At 40.7% G+C, this 17,938-nt stretch overlaps 1 protein-coding gene across 3 annotated transcripts; it reads right to left on the bottom strand.

Annotated features, from left to right (window-relative positions):
• Positions 1–9,372: 9,372 nt before the first annotated feature.
• On the bottom strand, positions 9,373–17,824 carry cpsf2 (cleavage and polyadenylation specific factor 2). Of its 3 annotated transcripts, none has more exons than XM_026341377.1 (15): positions 17,658–17,824; positions 17,104–17,270; positions 15,904–16,063; positions 15,696–15,801; positions 15,477–15,606; positions 15,273–15,388; positions 14,766–14,953; positions 14,326–14,616; positions 14,046–14,146; positions 13,534–13,737; positions 13,242–13,394; positions 12,726–12,948; positions 12,209–12,523; positions 11,109–11,243; positions 9,373–9,869 (listed from the first exon to the last, which is right to left on the bottom strand). In XM_026341377.1, exons 2-15 carry the CDS (start codon positions 17,250–17,252, stop codon positions 9,777–9,779), a joined length of 2,364 nt encoding a protein of 787 aa, XP_026197162.1. In that variant the 5' UTR covers positions 17,253–17,270; positions 17,658–17,824; the 3' UTR covers positions 9,373–9,776. The 3 variants fall into 3 exon arrangements, with proteins under 3 accessions (XP_026197162.1, XP_026197164.1, XP_026197163.1); XM_026341379.1 differs by lacking the exon at positions 17,658–17,824 and adding an exon at positions 17,524–17,541; XM_026341378.1 differs by lacking the exon at positions 17,658–17,824 and adding an exon at positions 17,358–17,466.
• Positions 17,825–17,938: the final 114 nt, after the last annotated feature.

The raw sequence follows: 17,938 nt of genomic DNA on the forward strand, positions 1-17,938 counted from the left end.
TAATAATTAGAAGAACATGTTGAATACCCAGCTGTGTATGATGCATAAGTCAGCTTTAAATGTTGAGTTGAACTGGACTGAGCCTCCACTGCTGCACAGCTAATTAGTGTTTGATAGTTGGCAGCCCTGTGAGTGTGTCACCCATGCAGGCCAAGGGAGGACTGTGGAGCAGGCTCCATGGGATTGGTGAAGGTCAAGTGCCTTTCAACACCTGTTATTTCATGTTGGATTCTGTCCCCTAAAGCTTTCTGTTATTGGAAATAACTTCTGAACCACCTAAATACAGATTGTGTGCTAAGATCAATATGCCACTTGAATCGAATGTCATTTATTGTGGATGTAAAAACACAAATAGATTCCAATTCACCAAGGTTTTGGATATTTTATCCCTTCTTGTACACTTTAATTTATTTATTTGAATCTCTCAACAGCAGAATACAATTTGCCGCAGTGCCGCTGTGATGTTTGCTCTAATGCAGCTCTCCTCTGTTAATAACCAGCTGTATTTATACGCTGCTCCTGAAATAATTAATAGTTTGGCCCATTCCATTAAAAGCTGATTATTTCCCCAGTTCCAACAACTTTTAAGGACTAACTCCACGTTTCGGTCAGTACCCTTATCTGCTTTGTTTCTGAGACTGAGATGAGAGGATCAATATAACTTTCATGTCTGTTTGTTAAACACAGTGACAGTCAGGAGTTGTTTAGCTTAGCACAGAGACTAGAAACAGTGGGGGACAGCTGCTCTGCCTCTATGTACAGATCTGCAGCAAGATCTGCTTTATCACCTTTTCTAATTTCACTCTGGAGTTATATATTCCATGTTTAATGAAAACTAAAAGTGACACACAGTGGGTTTATGTGGGTCATCTATGCAGGAATACTTTGTGAAGCACAGCTACATGAAGCAAATAAGCAAATTAGCGAGATGTAAAAGTGCTGATGGGCTTTTTTTTAGCTTTAAAGAGAGCTACCTCTATTTCCCTATTTCCAGACTTCATGCTAAGCTAAGATGGTGATGGTAGCTTCAAATCGAAGCCGTTCCCCAAATGACACACTGTTGCTGTGACACTTGAGTGCAACCTTGTCTTGCAGTTATGAACAGCACATGTGTGTTGGGGGGGGCCTCTGAGACTGCAGAGAGCAGGTTGCTCTTGCTGCCTCCAGGCCTGCTGCAGGTCAACTCAGCTTCTAACATAACAAACCACAAAGCTGCCGTGACCTCTTAACCGTCTACACAAACATTTTGACAAGACTGAACCAGCATGTCAGCTTTTGCTGTCACCACCTATGTCCGCTCGAAAAATGAGCAGCATGTAAGGATGAAAGGCCCCGCACTGCAATGCAATATCCTGCAGACCAAGATTATGTAAGATCAGTATGGTCCCAGCTGGAAATGAGGTAAGATTCAACAACATTTGCCCCATCATCTCCAAGAAGCCTCCCAGACGTTGTGCGAAAGCTCACAGTTGAGCACAGAAGGCGTTGTAGGTTATTAGTCGGGGATTTCTGAATCTGTCACCAGGTCTTGTCTTTATCCTGAGTCAGCTCGGGTCTTCTGCATGCACACACGTACACATTAACATGTGTGACCCGTGCCCATGCCAAGGGATTAGTCCCCTCCAGGCCCCTGCCCACACAGCAGGCAGGCAATAGGGGAGCAGTGCCAGGGCCTGCTTACAGAGATTTAGCCACTGCTTTACTTTCCCTGGCTTGGTCAAACATACACACATGGCTTTCTTTGCCTTCTGCAGGAACCAGTGAATGGCTGCTGATCTGCAGCAGAGATAATAAAGTGTGTGAACTGTGGTTTTAGCTGCAGGGGGACAGTGATAGATAGAGTTTGTAGGAGTGTTTTAATGTGGGCAGATGTCGGAAGGAACGGTCCGTGTGATGTTAATGTGTTGTTTCATATAAATGCCAAGCATGTGTCATGTCCGTGCTATGCAGATTGCTAATGACTTGATGTCAAGGGTGTTAACAATGAAGTGTGTGAGTGTTGAACAACAATTGCCATTTGACTCAGTGCTGCTCATTTCAGCTTCCAACTCCATTATTGCAGTGATGATTCACGTGCTTTATTCACTGGTTTAATTCAGTGTGATTAAGAGCCTGTCTTTAAGGACAGCAAAGCAGGACTGTGCCACAGTTTACATAATATTTTGTAACTGTTAGTGGGTTTTTTTATGTGACATTTACTATGTTAGGAAGTGACAGTAAACACCAAACATTGCTCTGTACATGCAGCATTTTCTTACAGATTAATGGTCATATACATATCACCAGATAATGAATCAACTGCCATGATAACACATGCTGATTTCAGGTGCACTGAGTCCTCTTAGGTTACTCCTGAAAGCTGATGTGATAACTAGTTGTATTGAACTTTATTAGGTCTGTATGTGTTTCTAGAGTAACAAAAGAATAACAGAAGTACAACTATAGTTAACTATAGCAGAACAACAATACAGTGAGTCCTATAAAGCATTGTCCACAGGTTTCATGACACAGGCTACATTACACGATTCATCTGAAAGGAAAATAAGGTGAGCAGCCAGATTCTCACTATTAAGTATACATATGCAGATTCTATGTTGAAACTTCAATCTTGCACATTTGAAAGTTCTAAATTTATAATTGTTTCTACCACATGGTTCCTTCACAAATTACACAGTTGAGTTTGTTTGCATTTAACAGAGCTACAAAGTGAAAATGATGAGTATCCAAAACATAATTTTACTGCTGATTACTGAGTTTATTGCAAAGTGAATGAATAATGATTGAATGAGGCCGTCTTTAGCCTTAAAGTTATATGGATTTTAAGTAAAGCATCCTATTGCATAGAGGTGGATTTGTACACAACACATATCGATTTGCATATCTGAAACCACACACAGCTCTGATAATATTATTATTATGTGAATAACAACAGCTAGTAGCAGTGATAATGTTAAATGAAGCCATACGCAAAGTTGGCTCCACAGGAGCTGTTCCTAATGCTGATTCCCTACTGCACGGGTTAAAAGTACAGACTCACTTATTGTGGTTATTATATTTGTAACATTAGGACATTAGGACTTATGAAAATCCTGCTCCTTCCTCAGAATATACCACACAGTGGGTATATGCCAGATGTGCTACAGCAATGCAAAAACTCGCATTGGACTTTAGGCATTGTAACTACTATTCTACTAATTATGTGATGCAAGTAAACAGATGGAGGGATAATATCCACTGCTCTGAACCTTTTTTTCCGTCAACCTGCCAACTACTGCCGAGCGCACTTTAGCCAACGGCTGGTACCAACAATACAGTACAAGCTTGGACACACAGAGGAAATGTCTCTCTCTCTGGAGACTTGCCGATTTCACTCCGTGCAAAAGCTCCTCAGTCAGCTGCAGGAAAAATGAAATATTCATCATGAATGTTGAGCATTCTGTGGCAGCACCGCAGGTTTATTTGTATGCCTGCTCAGGTGTGAAGAGTAAACAGGGCAGAGAAGAGCAACAGAGAGTCTAATCTGTGTATTCTAGAGGCAGCAGTCATCTCCCGCACTGCTCTCTTCATCTCCCACGACATTAAAACTCACTGACACAGCTGTTGACAACATAAGGCAACTCAGTCAACCTCAGAGAGTCGACATCAGTCGAAAACAGTGTGAATCATATAGAGCTTTTCAGGTTTAGATGTGCGTTTCATGCCGGCTGACTACGATTTATTTCTTTATCTTTGAAAAATTCTGTTACATAACACGGACCAGAGTGGCATACAATTACAGCCACAACGGCTGTGATCATTTTCATGATCAACTCACCTCCAGGGTTTTTCAGTCAATGAATTGTTTCAGAAAACGGTGAAGCCCACTACAATTTTACCTGACCAACAGTTGACACAGAAAAGCGACTTCATGTTTGACGCACTGAAATGAGCAAATACTTAACATTAATAATTAACAGTCACAGTAATTGACTGTATCTACATATATGTATCTACCATATGAGACTATTTCAATACAGTAGCCCTGCAGTAAATACTGCATCTGTTAACCCTGTGATGCTCAGCTTTAGTCATAACAAAAATGATTCTGTTGAGATGTACAGTGACCTTGAGTTGGTTTCTACTGCCATGAATTAACTGCATGCTGAATTTCCTACTGTAGAAGAGTACATATGTATTGTTATTTAATCTTTTCCCTTTATGTGACCATGTTCATTTTGGACCTAATAGCATTAAATACTCTTTTAACTGATTCTTCGTATTTTTCATCTTTCATACAAGCTGCTGTTCTCTTATCATAACATCGCCACCTCCTCTGGGCCAAAGACATCAATTCAACATTTTATTCATTTGCGCATGAGTATCAGGCCTATGTGAAATTGGATGAAGGTTGCATAGTTCGGGGCACTTTACTGCCTTATAATGGATGGTAGCTAGAGGAAAAAGGTTTGCTACAGCTGAAAGAGACTCAGCCTTTTGTAATGAGCTGCACACAAATAACTTCATTATTCTATCAGGAGAGCAGGAAGAAAGGGAAGGCAGGCAAAGAGCAACCTTTTCGCATTGCAAAGAGAGAAGAGCCTCGTTCAGGCTGACCACAGAGGTTATGGCAGCAGAAACATGCAGCCCATTCATTCTTGGGAGATAGCATCAGAGTTCAGGAGACTACAAAGTCTATATTAATGCAGCCAGCAGTACTCTAAACAGAGGACAAGTGAGGGTGAGTTCCTTCACTTCACTTGGAGCTGCAGGAGGAGAGGCGTGCAATAAAGTCAACGGACCATTAGATTTCCCTGCTGTGTGATTTCATCACGCCGCACACCTCCATACCGGACAAAAAAGTTACACACACTGTGGAGTAGGAGGACAGAGTAGGAGTTGTTAATGTCATCGTTTTATTATTCATAACCGGGCACGAGGACCAGAGTGTGCTTCTTCATCAGAAACTTAAATAGACTTATAATAGTTAACTTGTCCCCAGCTTTGTGGGAGAGAGACCACCTGCGGACCTGGTGTGGCCAAATCAACTGAAAGCTCAACGTTCTTAAAACGGTGGAGATGCTTGTGGATTTCAGAACGAGCCCATTACCCCCAGCCCCTCACCAATGTATGTGGCTCCCCAGTGAACAGTGTGCATTCCTTGTGCTTCCTGGGCACCAAAATCACCCAGGACCCACGATGGTACATGTCAATTCTGACGTGCTTCTTTACTGTTTGTTTGCTGCTTCCACTGCCAAGGACAAAAGCAGACTACAGTATGTCATCTACTCAAGCAAGAGGCTTGATTGGCTGCAATGTGCCATTGCTCCGGGATCTGCACAACTCCAGGACCCTAAAGGCCAGAGGAAGGATTATGTCTGACACCTGACACTTTTTGAAAGCTTCCCTTTGACAACAGGCTGCGCTCCATCAGATATGTATATTTAAGAGAAACATATCTCTTAAAAACATGTCCAATGTTTGTTCGGGCCTAATGTGGCATGGAAATCTGATTTCTCAAAGCTCAAATTTATCTATGTGAAACATATTTATTCTGCATGTGTCAGAAACTAAGTGACAAACTCTACATTAGCATAGTTTTCTGTGATTGGACACCTCACCTCATCTCATCTCATCTCATCTTATCTCATTACAACAAGCAGGAATCACTTGGACATTCTGTTTAACCGAGGTCTGCAGGTCAGCAGTCACAGGGCTGGCATCTAAACTGAACTGCACAAAGATAAACGGTTGTAGTGCTGAGTCACTTCTCTGGATTCCCACTCAGTCTGGCTTCTACTCGTTTTCACATCAACATCATTCACTGCAGATGATTCAGCCTTATAACATGGCCCAGTGTCGTACAGAGAGTCGCCCTGAATTCAGATGTCTGCAGGGGTAAACACAGAGAGCTAATCCTCATCACGTTGAGCTTGAATTAATCATCGACAGGGTCTCCTCACAGCTTTCAAGGTGGTGTCAGCCATGTCGCATCAGATAAGCCCGCTTCCCTCTGATGTGCTGAGAAGAAAGAGCAGGCCAGCCAGGTTTTATTTTGCTGACCGGCTAGAACCACATGTCAGCCTGAATGCAGCTTACTAAGAGACTGATACTGCCCTCATCCAAGTGCATGTTTCCTGATCTCATTGCCTGTATCGCCTCAAGTTACGGACAACCAACTGGTCAGGTTTGTTTTGCTCCAGGAGGAGAAGAATGTGCTGTTTGTACCCAAGCCAAGGGAAACAATCTCATGTGATCTGTCCTAAATATCCAGTCACATACACATGATCACTAAGTCAACCACATGTTTCTGTCGCAAAGCCAGCCGGGATCAGTCTCAGTCATGAATTCACCCCAACAAAACACATTGTTTCATTGAATAGGCAACAAGGCAGCTGCAGTATTGTGGACTGTGGATAATCTGGTACCAAGTGTCTTCATGGCTTTGTGCTCGTGAACATGTCCTCTTTGTGGATGGGTGTGAAGAGCAGGTTGCATAAGAGGATCACCTTCATAATTCAGGATTCCTACTCAACACAGCGTTCCTGTGTTTATCTTAAAGGGTGGGTGGGCATAAGCAGACGATCCTGACACTCGGGGATTGCCCATCCCTGAGGGATGCAGGAAAAAGCAAATGATGGCCTACAGTGTAATTAAGATGTGTAGAGTGGGAAAAAAAAAAATCAAAAGCGAGTCTCCCTGTTCTCAGAACTCACCAGACCAGAAACACCAGACTTTTCTGTTATTTTCCTCCATCTTTGTATACGTCTTTTGGGCATGATACAGCAAAGCACTGGCGTAAGCTCCAGAATTCTACCTGATGTGAAACATTAGTATGGAAAGCCAAAAAGGCCAAAAATGCACAAAATGTAAACTATGTGCAGGTTATGTTAGACTTTGAGAAGATGTGCGGCGTCTTCACATATTATTCCCAGAATCCTGTTATTGTACATCATCATATTTGGTTTGTTAAGTCAAACCAGACACAAACATAATATGTCACCAGCTTAATTAGCTGATTAGATTGTACTAAGATGTTGTTTTAATTAGATGTCACTGCTGATTATTGTGGCTTTGCAATGTTTTTTCCTGAGAACCGGTTTTGTTTACGTCTTTCAGATGTTCCTCCATCAAGTGAGTGATACTGTTGATTTTAATAAGATTTAATATTTGTTGTGTAGTTAATGATATGAACTCTTATCACAACGTAATTTACCGTTTTCCCAAAGTGTCAATTTCTTCCTTTTAATTTTTATTTCAAATTTTATCTTAACATATTTGAAAAATATGTTATGTTTGATAAAAGGAGGCCAACATTTAGAATCTAACAACTGGTGTTGTTAGACTGCTTTGTATTCATTTATGACCTGTGCTTAAGCTTGTAAAACAACAGTAATAAAGCTCAGCAATTTCAACGTGATGTCCATTTGGGCACAGTGACAAGATCAAGTTCCATTTTTAGATCTGGACATCATGGGATTTTTGTGCCTTATGCTATGTTTGAATATTATGAGGTTTCATAGAAATTTGTCCTCTTTTCACATTATTACATTGATGTCATTGGCATTAAGTGGTCTGCTTAGTGAGGAGACCGGGAATTCAAAAGGGATTAAATTCATTCATCCTCCAATCCACACAGATGAATGGATATACACCACCAAGATGCTTCTTTTTCAGTAAAGCTGCATGCCAATAAGTACAGTGTGAAAGGCAGGGGTTTGGTCACCCTGGAGCCAGGTTATAGATTTATGATTTGACATGGTCTGACAGATTGGCAGAGCACTTGTTGAGCAGAAAGCAGATCTCATGCTGGCCTCCAGGGGGCAGAGCAGGCTCCGTGCTGTAAGGCGCCACTGCCCTGTGCTCTGGGCTTAGCCGCTTGTTACATTAAAACAGGAGCTTCTGTGACAGAGTCAGCATTATGAAAGCTAAGAGGATTAGCTGATGGACATTTCTGGCGTTGCCGGTCAATTATCAAAATGAAAAGCAGTGACTGGGCCGGGCTGGCATGCTGTGTGGCACAGAAGAGCTCCTCTCCCCCCTCATCTCTACTCTAGCTCTCTTTCTATCCTTCACTCACAGTCTGCCTGTCACAGGTTACTGAGGTTCAGGAGGGGAAAAAAAAAGAAGACATAAAGGCATCACTGGTGCACTTCTGGACATGAAGGTTTTGTGTGTCTGTGAGCAACAGATTAAAAAAGAGCATTTAAATTTTAATGTTCCCAAAGTGGAAAACTGCATGTTATGCAACTGCGTAAAAACAGGGCTGCATTTCATACTCAAGTCTAACTCCTCCAACCATATGCACGATCACTCCCTCTCGCCCTACTTCCACAATCTGACGTTGACATCCTACGTGTGTGTGCGTGTGTGTGTATACCCTTGTGATCGCTTAACAGGCTATCAGTGTAGGTGGAGTCTCCAACACTGAATATGTCATCACACTGTAGTCACATGCGGAGTTGGAGGTGATGAAGAGGAGTTGTACAGCAGGGAGGGAGGAGGGAGGGGAGGGAAAGGTTTGTTTTGATATATCCATAAAAGTGGCATTACGCAGCTGCCTGTGTTGAGGACCTACCCCAGGGATTCACACGCCGCTGCTAACGCAATCAACCGAGTCAATGTGCCACCACGGCTGCGGTGGACACATTGCTCCAGCAATGACACCCTGCCTCCCATCTATCCATCCTCAACGCCAGCAACACTGCGTCTTATCACCCAAATTTCTAATACACCGGCTACACCTCACTGGGGCACAGCAGAGATGAGGCCTTATATCCGTGTGCCTGAAAAAGATAAGAAAACAAACTGCTGAAGCGTTTCATTCTTTTTTTTTTTTTTTACCCCGTCATAAACAGCGAGGGAGGTAAACTGTTTTTTTCCCCTGCGAGAGACAGTTGCCTAAAATATAAAGACGCACCGTAATCCTAGCTCAGTACATAGCAGGCTGAATTATATTCAATCGCAGTTATCACTTCAGGGACAATGTCATCTCATCCCTGTATTACAGATGGTGCTGCTGCATGGGCAGATTTGATATGGGTATTCAGAGGCCAGTTAAATACAGCTGAAAACTGTCTCCATCTGCTGTTACCGAAGTAACTACCTGACCTAGTAGGCAGTTAAGCTTGTGTGGTGATATTAAGAACAGAGCATGGAAAACATCCCCCCTAATACAGGAGTAGTATTTTAAAAGTTTTGATAGAGTTTAATACAATTTATAACTAAATAATCAGTATAGTTTAGTCTAATAAGCCTCTTTTTCCATTTTAAAACGGAAAACTACTGATTATCTATAATAAATTTATTTATAATGAACTTTTCATAATTTCTGCATTCAACACTCCACACCCATGACAAATTATGGAAATTTGAGACATTTCACACCAACACAAATTTGAAAGAAAAAAACAACTGATTTTTAATGTCAAACAGGATGAGGAAATCATCCCGTGCATTAGGATGTTACTGTACAGTAGGAGGAGTTTTAACAATATGGTGCGACAATCTCAGGATTGTAGAGAGCCTGTTCACAGAGAGGTCAGTCTAGGATAAACATCTGCCTCTCACATCGTGGAGGTAAACAATTAAAAAAAAAAAAAAAACATTATCTGGAAAAATGGATCAAAGGGGAAATGTACAACACAGTTGACAGTGAAACAGCTGGAGTCGCCCATGGGGCAGAGGTAGGCCAAGTATGGTACACTCTTTTCCTGTGGGGAAAGTCCTTGTAAAGGATTGTCTCTGTATAGCCATGGTATGCTCTGCTGCAGCGTGTCCTCACTCTGCTGCTGCTGCTGCTATACCACGGCGTACTGCTGATACAGCAGCTCTCGGATCTTATAGTAGTCATCACACAGGCAGCCTTCCAGGCCAATGCGTCCAGCCTCCGTCTGGATGGAGAGAACAAGGATGCACAGGTCACCTAGGTCCTCACACAACATCCATTAACACTCTGTACAACACAGTTTCACCTTTATACATCGATGTACAAGCACCGTACAGCCCACTGCCTCTAAAATGAACATATTCCTCACTCTTTCCTACAGACTTCGGATTGAAGTGTCTAATGAATCCACAGCATGATTTCCCATTTAAATAGCTCACAGATACAGACACGCTCTCTTTTAACTCCGCTCTCTTTGATTTCATTTTCTGGGTTGCATCTATTTTAGGTTCTAGTCAATTATGCATTTTGTTGTCGGTATTCTGGCTCACTTCTACTTCTCCTTTTACTTTAGCTGTTAAAAGTTGCACCTGTGATTCTTTCTCTTTCTTCTGAGGCAAAGTGTTTTCATATCCCTTTGGGGTTTTTTATCCTACTTATAAAGACTGTATTTGTTTAATGTTACACTTTTTAAATATGAGTATTTTTTTGAGCACATAATGCACTTGAACCTCTCAACCATTGCAAACCACAGTTGTTCTAGTCAATTTTAGCTCATTCTAGATTGTTAGGTATGGTTGAGTATCTCTAGTTTTCTGCTTCTGCCTGCGTTTCTCTAAACTCCAGATTAAGCTGCTGTATTTCTCATGGCATCTTCAACATTTCACAGACTCCCCTGAAAAGTCTCACTTGCTCGGGGTGCACAAGCCATCATAAAACAAAGGGGGAAACTCAATCCCTTTTGCTTTACAGCAACATTGGTATGTCTTACGGGGACAATTTTCAGCTGCGCATCACCACATCTGATGGTTCAAAGTCCACAGAATCTCGGGCAATAAATATTTGTGTCATTGGAAATGTATTCATTCTGTATCTGTCTAAGGCAGTGATGAATTATTTGCCTCAAGCAATCTCTACGAGTGGCTTCGGAGGCTTTGAATGGATGATAGAAGTAAATGAAGGCTACAGAGAAGAGATGTGAGACGGTGTATCTTTTGTTATGAGCCAAAGGCCTTCAATGCTTGACTTGTACAGATCATTTAATTCTGAATTGTTTTAATGTCCTTAAAATGCTAAATGTGTCAATTAACTAAATATAAAAACAGAAATGCTGCATTGTGATTACATGGTTCTGGCCAAAAAAATAAGCCATGGCCATCGTCTTTTGTGCTGGCCAACTTCCCTGCTGGAGGCTCATGGTGCTGATGGATATCACACTCAGTGAGCCAGGGGGAAGGACACTCACCCTGCGGACGGCCACCATGTTGTTGCATACCAGCACTCCTCCCACAAACTCGGCCTGGATGCCCTCTCTCAGCAGGACCTGCTTGAAGTCAGACAGGCGAGGCTCGTTGATAAACACCGACTGATGCCCGGGAATCTGGAGGGAGAATGGAAGACGAAGCCCGTCAGACAATTCCCCAAACGGCTATTGGAACAGCTTATATGCCCTTTTGGACACATACCAGTTGAGCATTATGATCCCCTTTCAATAACTCAAAATTTTCACTGCATATAGTTGTAGGTCCCACTATTCTCTGTACTCACATTGAGTAAATTGGGCCTGTGCAGTGAAACTCTTGGCTTAAATGAAAGATAAAACTTTTTTAATTTTTTTTAAAAATTAAAGATATTTAAAACATTTATTTTGCCAGTTCAGTCCTAGATTGCTGCAGTACAGTGGCAGAGGGTATCACACCCCTGATACACTTTTTTTTTTTTTTTTTTTTAAATCAAGGTTATAAAAAAAATGTAGTCCTGTCAAATTGGTATTTCTAAGTGTAATTATTTAAAAGTTGATATATACAACCTGTTTTCACACACTCCGGCAAGATTAAGCCTTTATCAAAACATCGAAATAAGGAAAGAGGTATTCCTACCTGACATTAGTTGACATTAGTTGCTTGCATTACTATTAATTTACATTACTTTAAAGTCATTTGAAATAAGGATACCTGCCAATGAGTGTCAGAGAAGACACTCCTCTCAAAGCTCAGCTTCAAATTTAGGACTCTTTAACAACTAAACAATATAATGTCAATGCACACTATTAAATTACAAAAAGTTATTATTAGTTACACAACAATTATTATTTTGAAAAACAATTCCAGTTCAATATAAATACAACATTTATCATGTGGAAATGGATGAATGAAAAGAGTAGAGAATTAAAAAACACATTTCAGACACAATAACTCCAAACAGAGTCGATGGAGTATTTAAACTTAGTAGCTAAAAAATGCTTCCATTCAATGTCATTCATTTCCCAAATCCGTAAACTCACATCTGGAAATAATGAAACATCACATCACAACTTTGCTGTCTGGTGTTGATGTATTGGCTTACCTCATGCGGAGGAAGTGGCTCCAGCGTGGGAATTACATCGCTCTCCTCAGACAGCTCCTTCTCGTCCTCCCCAAACAGGTTCTTCATTGCACGCTGTGCTGCTGCTGCTGTGGTGTTGTGGTCTATGTCGAGTTCAGGGGCGATGTCCATGGCCAGATCGCCGTCCTCAGCCTCCTCTTTCATACCCTCCTCCAGCATCACGCCGGTGTCCACCTTGATCACGCGCATGTCCAGCACGCCATCGATCCACGCAAGCTCTGTGTCTTTGGCTTTGCAGAACTGCAACGAGCTCACCAACGAGTCTTTCAACCGCACCTTTAGCATGATAAGAGAAGTTTTTACATTAGAGAGATGTAAAGAAAGCTTGTAAAGGGATTTTAAAAGTAAAAGTATGGCCTTGCAAAGACAGATATAGACTATAGGTAGCTGAGCAAATACTTTAGATTTATGAATCTACTGAACAACAATAGCACAACAGTTCACTCTAGCAGAGTAGCTGGGCTTTACTGAGGCTGACCTGGTAGATGTGTGTCTCGCTGGTAGCGTCCACAGTCTCCTGCAGTTTGGGTGTGTAGACTTTGATGTCCTTGCTGAAAGCCTTGCAGGACTCGGCGAGGTCCAGGCTAGCCTCTGGTGGCCCATGAACAATTGCCAGCTGTCTGGGTTTCATCTGGTTAATAATTTTCTTGATGGAGTCGCCATCAGAGCGACCTTCGTAGTCTATGTATGTTACCCTCGCCCTGCAGAGTAATGAAGACAACACTAAGCCTTTTAATGAGGTGTCAAACATCATCAAACACCAGCACAGACAAGATTTCTTATAGACTTATAATTCATCCAGGACAGATTTCCTGACTAGACATAATGTGTTTCCCACATCAATTAGCTTCATGTCTATACAGCTACACTAGTTCACAACTGGAGGACATCCAACACATCACAATGAGAATGTAAGAACATTATATTATGCTTACAATCTAAACCTTCAGAGTCCTAGTTACCAACCTACTGCCAGTTTAAAATGATCACCGACCTAATTTCAAGGCTTTCCACACTGGAGATGCATTTGGTGGGAACAACAGAGAGATCCTGGTCCATGGGCTCATCACCGTTGGTCAACCCGGATTCAAGTTTGCTTTTCTCTTCCTCTGTGGCCTGCAGTTCAGGAACCAGAAACTCTTCTAGCCTATAAGAGAAAATGTGTTATTGGCAATGGTAGAAAGTATATAGTATATACGTAGTATATAGTATGTATATAGTCATTCTGATATATATTTGTTTGTATTCTACAATGTGAATGTGAAAATCTGTCAAGATTATAGTACCTGATAATTTCCCCATATTCATCCCATTTGATCCTCTCCTCATGTGCAGGGAACATAGGGTAAGACTTTTTGGCTTGTTTGAAGAAACTGCCTTTGCGGCTCCCCTCTGCCTTCATCATCAAGTCGTGGTGTTTGTTTTTGACTGCAGCTGGCTGATCCAGATCATCATCCATGTCACTCTCGTCACTGGAGTCAACATCCACCCTGAAAGTGCATCAAATAAACATTAACAGTGTACAAACAAGATGTTTGCTCAGTTGTAGACTATAACAGCTGTCTTAACATTGTCACATCTCAATTTGCATTTAATAATTTCCATTTAAAAGCTGTTTTACACTTAGATTCTTGTCCACCATTTGCATTTCTGTTTACAAAATTCTGTTTTTGTCGTCATCGGACTATATAATGATACGCATATAATTTTTGCAACATTAACAGGCATGAGGCATCATCAGGAAAAGATATGTAATCCTTACACACCCAGTGAAAGTAGAGTCTCTAATGGGACTTACTCTTTTTCTTGTTCAAGTTTCTTAGCTGCTTCTTTTTTTATTTTCTCCCGTTCTAGGTATTCTTCCAGCTCCTTGCCTTCTAGTTTCACTCTTTTCCTCACCTGTCATATTGAGAAGAGTGAGAGATGGTTATTATATGAATAATAGACTGACATTTTTTGTTGTTTCCTCAGCTGAGTCTAAATGTGAAGCAGGAGCTTCTCATTGGGCAAATGCTCCCTGAAGAGCTAAATCTCAGCCGTCTGTCACAGTAAATCAACCTTGTGACTGCTGGTCTCACCTCCAGGTCCAGCATCTTCTCTCCAGGGTTGTCGATGAGATAGCGGGCCAGGGTTCCTGGTGTGGTGCGGTAGGTCAGGATAATTGAATTTTTTGAGTCTTGGCACCAATGAATGAAAAGTTCCCGGGAGAAGCCAGACTCAAGGTCTGGTTGGCTGCACAACACCACCTTTGGGCTGGGCACCCGGGCTAAGTCTGCTAGACTGTGGCAAAGGGTCAAGTGACGAAACTGGAAGGGGTTGTTTCGCTTGTCCTCAAAACACCTCATGAGCTTGTCACTCATCCACTCCACCTATAGAAAAACAGCAGCTTAACAATTATGGCTCTACAACAAATTAGATTATGTTATACTGTAAATTAATTTGGTATGTGTGTTATGTTAACAAATAAAATAAAGAAAATAAAAAAATAGATACAATTGTGAAAGAAAGGGATTCATACCTGGGACTTGGAGAACTCCACTACATTGTAGCTGACATTGTTGAGTAGAGCTAGTGGGTACACTCCCAGCCCAGCGTCTTTTGTCCTCCAAATCTGGTCCAGGAGCTGAGCTAACTCCAATACGCGACCAGCCGTGTCCACAGCAATAAGGACATTACCATCACCACGAAGGGTCTCCATTACATTAGCTGTGAGTAGGAAAAATAATATTGTAAATGAAGATAATCTGAATTGGTATCATTGTTTTATTTTAATGGAGGTCAGACTGATTTAAAAAAATAATAATAATAATAATTATTATATATATATATATATATATATATATATATATATATATATATATATATATATATATATATATATATATATATATACACATAAATATTCATAAGACATGCCTTTTAATCTCAAATTTAAAACCCATAAATAGGATTAAAAGTAATGTAACAATGAAAGAAATGTTTTAGTATTTTCAATTGAATTCAAAAGCCTGTGAAGGTTACTTACTAAGCAGCTGCTCATCTCTCTGTTTGCGACGAGGCTGTACATATGTAGCATTGAAGGAGTCCGTAATAAGTAAGGAAGGACGGCTAATGCTCTCCAGTGTGCAGCCGTTCAGGTGGCTAGAGCAAAAAAACATGGCATAATTTGACAGCCAAATTAAAAAAATTAAAAAAATCCACTTCACATGCATATTTTATCTGTGCTCACATCTCTCTCTTGTGATTGAAGTCCACAGCGTAAACGACCTCCTCCTCCCCGTCCTTCACGATTTTCCAAATAGTCCCTCCAATCATGTGACCAGCTGGAAGAGGCGTGATGGAGAGACCATGTCCTTTCCCTGTTAAGTGAAAAGAAAGATATAGAAAACATTAACAAATAGAATAAGCTGGAGAGATTCCTGATCTTGAAGGTTCTGCAAAAACCCACCTTTCAGGTTGACAATCTGGGAGTATTTCAGTTGTTGAATTTTATCAAAAGCAGAGTCCACATCATCCAGTGTGAAGAGTGTGAAGTCTTCACTGTTGTTTCGAGACTAAGTTAAAAGGAAAAGATAATTAAGAAAAAGATGGTAGTCATGCAATGAAGCTCTAAATACAAATACCTTGTGATGTGATTTCACACAGCGCCTTCTTACCTGATAAAGATCATACATGAACATCTGACCCATCTTATAGACAGGAATTGTGGCATAGATAGTGCAGTTCAGACCCAGTTTGCCGACAGCATATGGCAGAGCTCCCAGGTGTATGGGGTCAGGGTGGGAGAGAAGCACAGCGTCGACCTGGTGAACATATCTGAGGAAGACAAGTGACATGACACAAAGAAGTGAGGAGAAAAAGAGGGCCATGGAGTTAAATGCATAAATCCACAGAGACATTAGTCATTAACTTCACCAATTAAGTTAATTAATATTTAGCACCAAATATATTTTTATTCAGGCCCCTGAACAATGTAGCCAGTTTATTTATCATGCTACTGTTACATATTATACAATAAAATCTATTTTAATGAAGCAAAACTACTATATATTCACACACACACACACACACACACACACACACACACACACACACACAACATGCACACGTTTTGTTACATGCAAGACAAAAACGTTTAATATCACGGAAAATTTGCAGTGCTTCAGTCACAGTTTTTAAGGGCTGCTGTCATTTTTACAATGTTATGAACTTATTTTGTTTCAAGCCCGAGAGCTTTGAAACTTTCTTTTTTCCCCCAATGATTAATCTGCCAATCACTAATGTTCAAGAAGAGTTGGGCGTCAAGTGAAACACAACCAGATCTTCGTGGTGTAAAATAGTACAAACTGATACATGTAACATGTTCAGTGTAAATTATCTGGTTATCAATCACAGTGGGGGAAATTAATCCTAACCTTATTAAGGACAAATCTCAAATTATGTTCATAAACTACACACATGTGCATGCACACAACAGCAAACCATCCACATTCTAGACAGTCATTTTCCAGAGCTCAGCTTAAAGTTGGATAAAAAAAAAAGAAATAAGATGGCAAATGTTTATTCATCTGGTTCATTGTATAAATCTCATCCTAATGGCCTTTATTTGTAGGTGATGGAGGACAAAATGCATAGTGCTTGTTTTGTGCAAAACTATATGCTAAAGTCTGAAATGAATAAAAGATCTGAATAAGGAAAATGTAATTGATATCTTGCAGAGTTACAGTCTTTTTAGTAGAAACATGGAAAATAAAGTAAAGAAGTTTAGTAAAGTAAAACAAAAAGTGTCTGCATGCAGCTTTGTCTTCAGCAAAGCCACAGGTGGGCACTACACAGTGGATGGATGCTATATCTACCGTTTCATAGCATCAATGATGTCCATTGAGAAGTTCTCATCCCATCCACAGTCGAGGAGGAAGCGGAATTCATCCACCTGGAGCAGGTAACAAAGAGCTGACTCCTCCTGGACCCCTGACACGGCCGTCAGTTTAATAATGGACGTCATTTTTCTTTAGTTGCCACGCTGAAAGTTCAAGTAATAGAGCATTAGATTGTGCTGATAGAAAAATCCAGCGACACAACACAACAATAAGACATGGCGGTAACATACGTCAGGCGCTGGGACTCAAATCCATTCAATTAAATCCAAGTTGCACAGATAATAAGCAAAAACTATGGCGCTACAGTCAATTTAGCAATATAATGAATAGTAGAATGGACACAATCTGTCTATGTGTGACTGGTTTGTCCTGTGATAAATTAAAAAACAACAATACCGTTTGGTTTTAGCCACTGCTAGCTTACTTAAATTCCCCCCGGTAAAGTCTTCTTAGCATGCTAGCTAACGTTATATCTTAACTTAGTTTGTGGCTCTACGTGACTTGAATCAATAAAGAAACATGCAACATACCATTAAATTTGAGATAGTATAAATCTTCGTAAGTTGCAATAAATCTATAATTAACTGGACTTCCTATAATTCCATCATTAAGACATTTTGGCTAGCGTTTATAAACGCGCTTCGGACTAGCAGACATGTTTGCCGCTGCGTCATGTGTGAAAGGGCACAGGAACGTACCAAATATGGTGGTGTTACTCCAAATTAATTTATAAAACGCCGAATACTACTTTTATCATGCTGCATTAGAAATATTACCTTTTAATAATCCGTTTTTATACTTGTAACCAATA

The sequence above is a fragment of the Anabas testudineus genome, chromosome 24 (assembly GCF_900324465.2).
Source record: "Anabas testudineus chromosome 24, fAnaTes1.2, whole genome shotgun sequence".
NCBI lineage: Eukaryota > Metazoa > Chordata > Actinopteri > Anabantiformes > Anabantidae > Anabas > Anabas testudineus.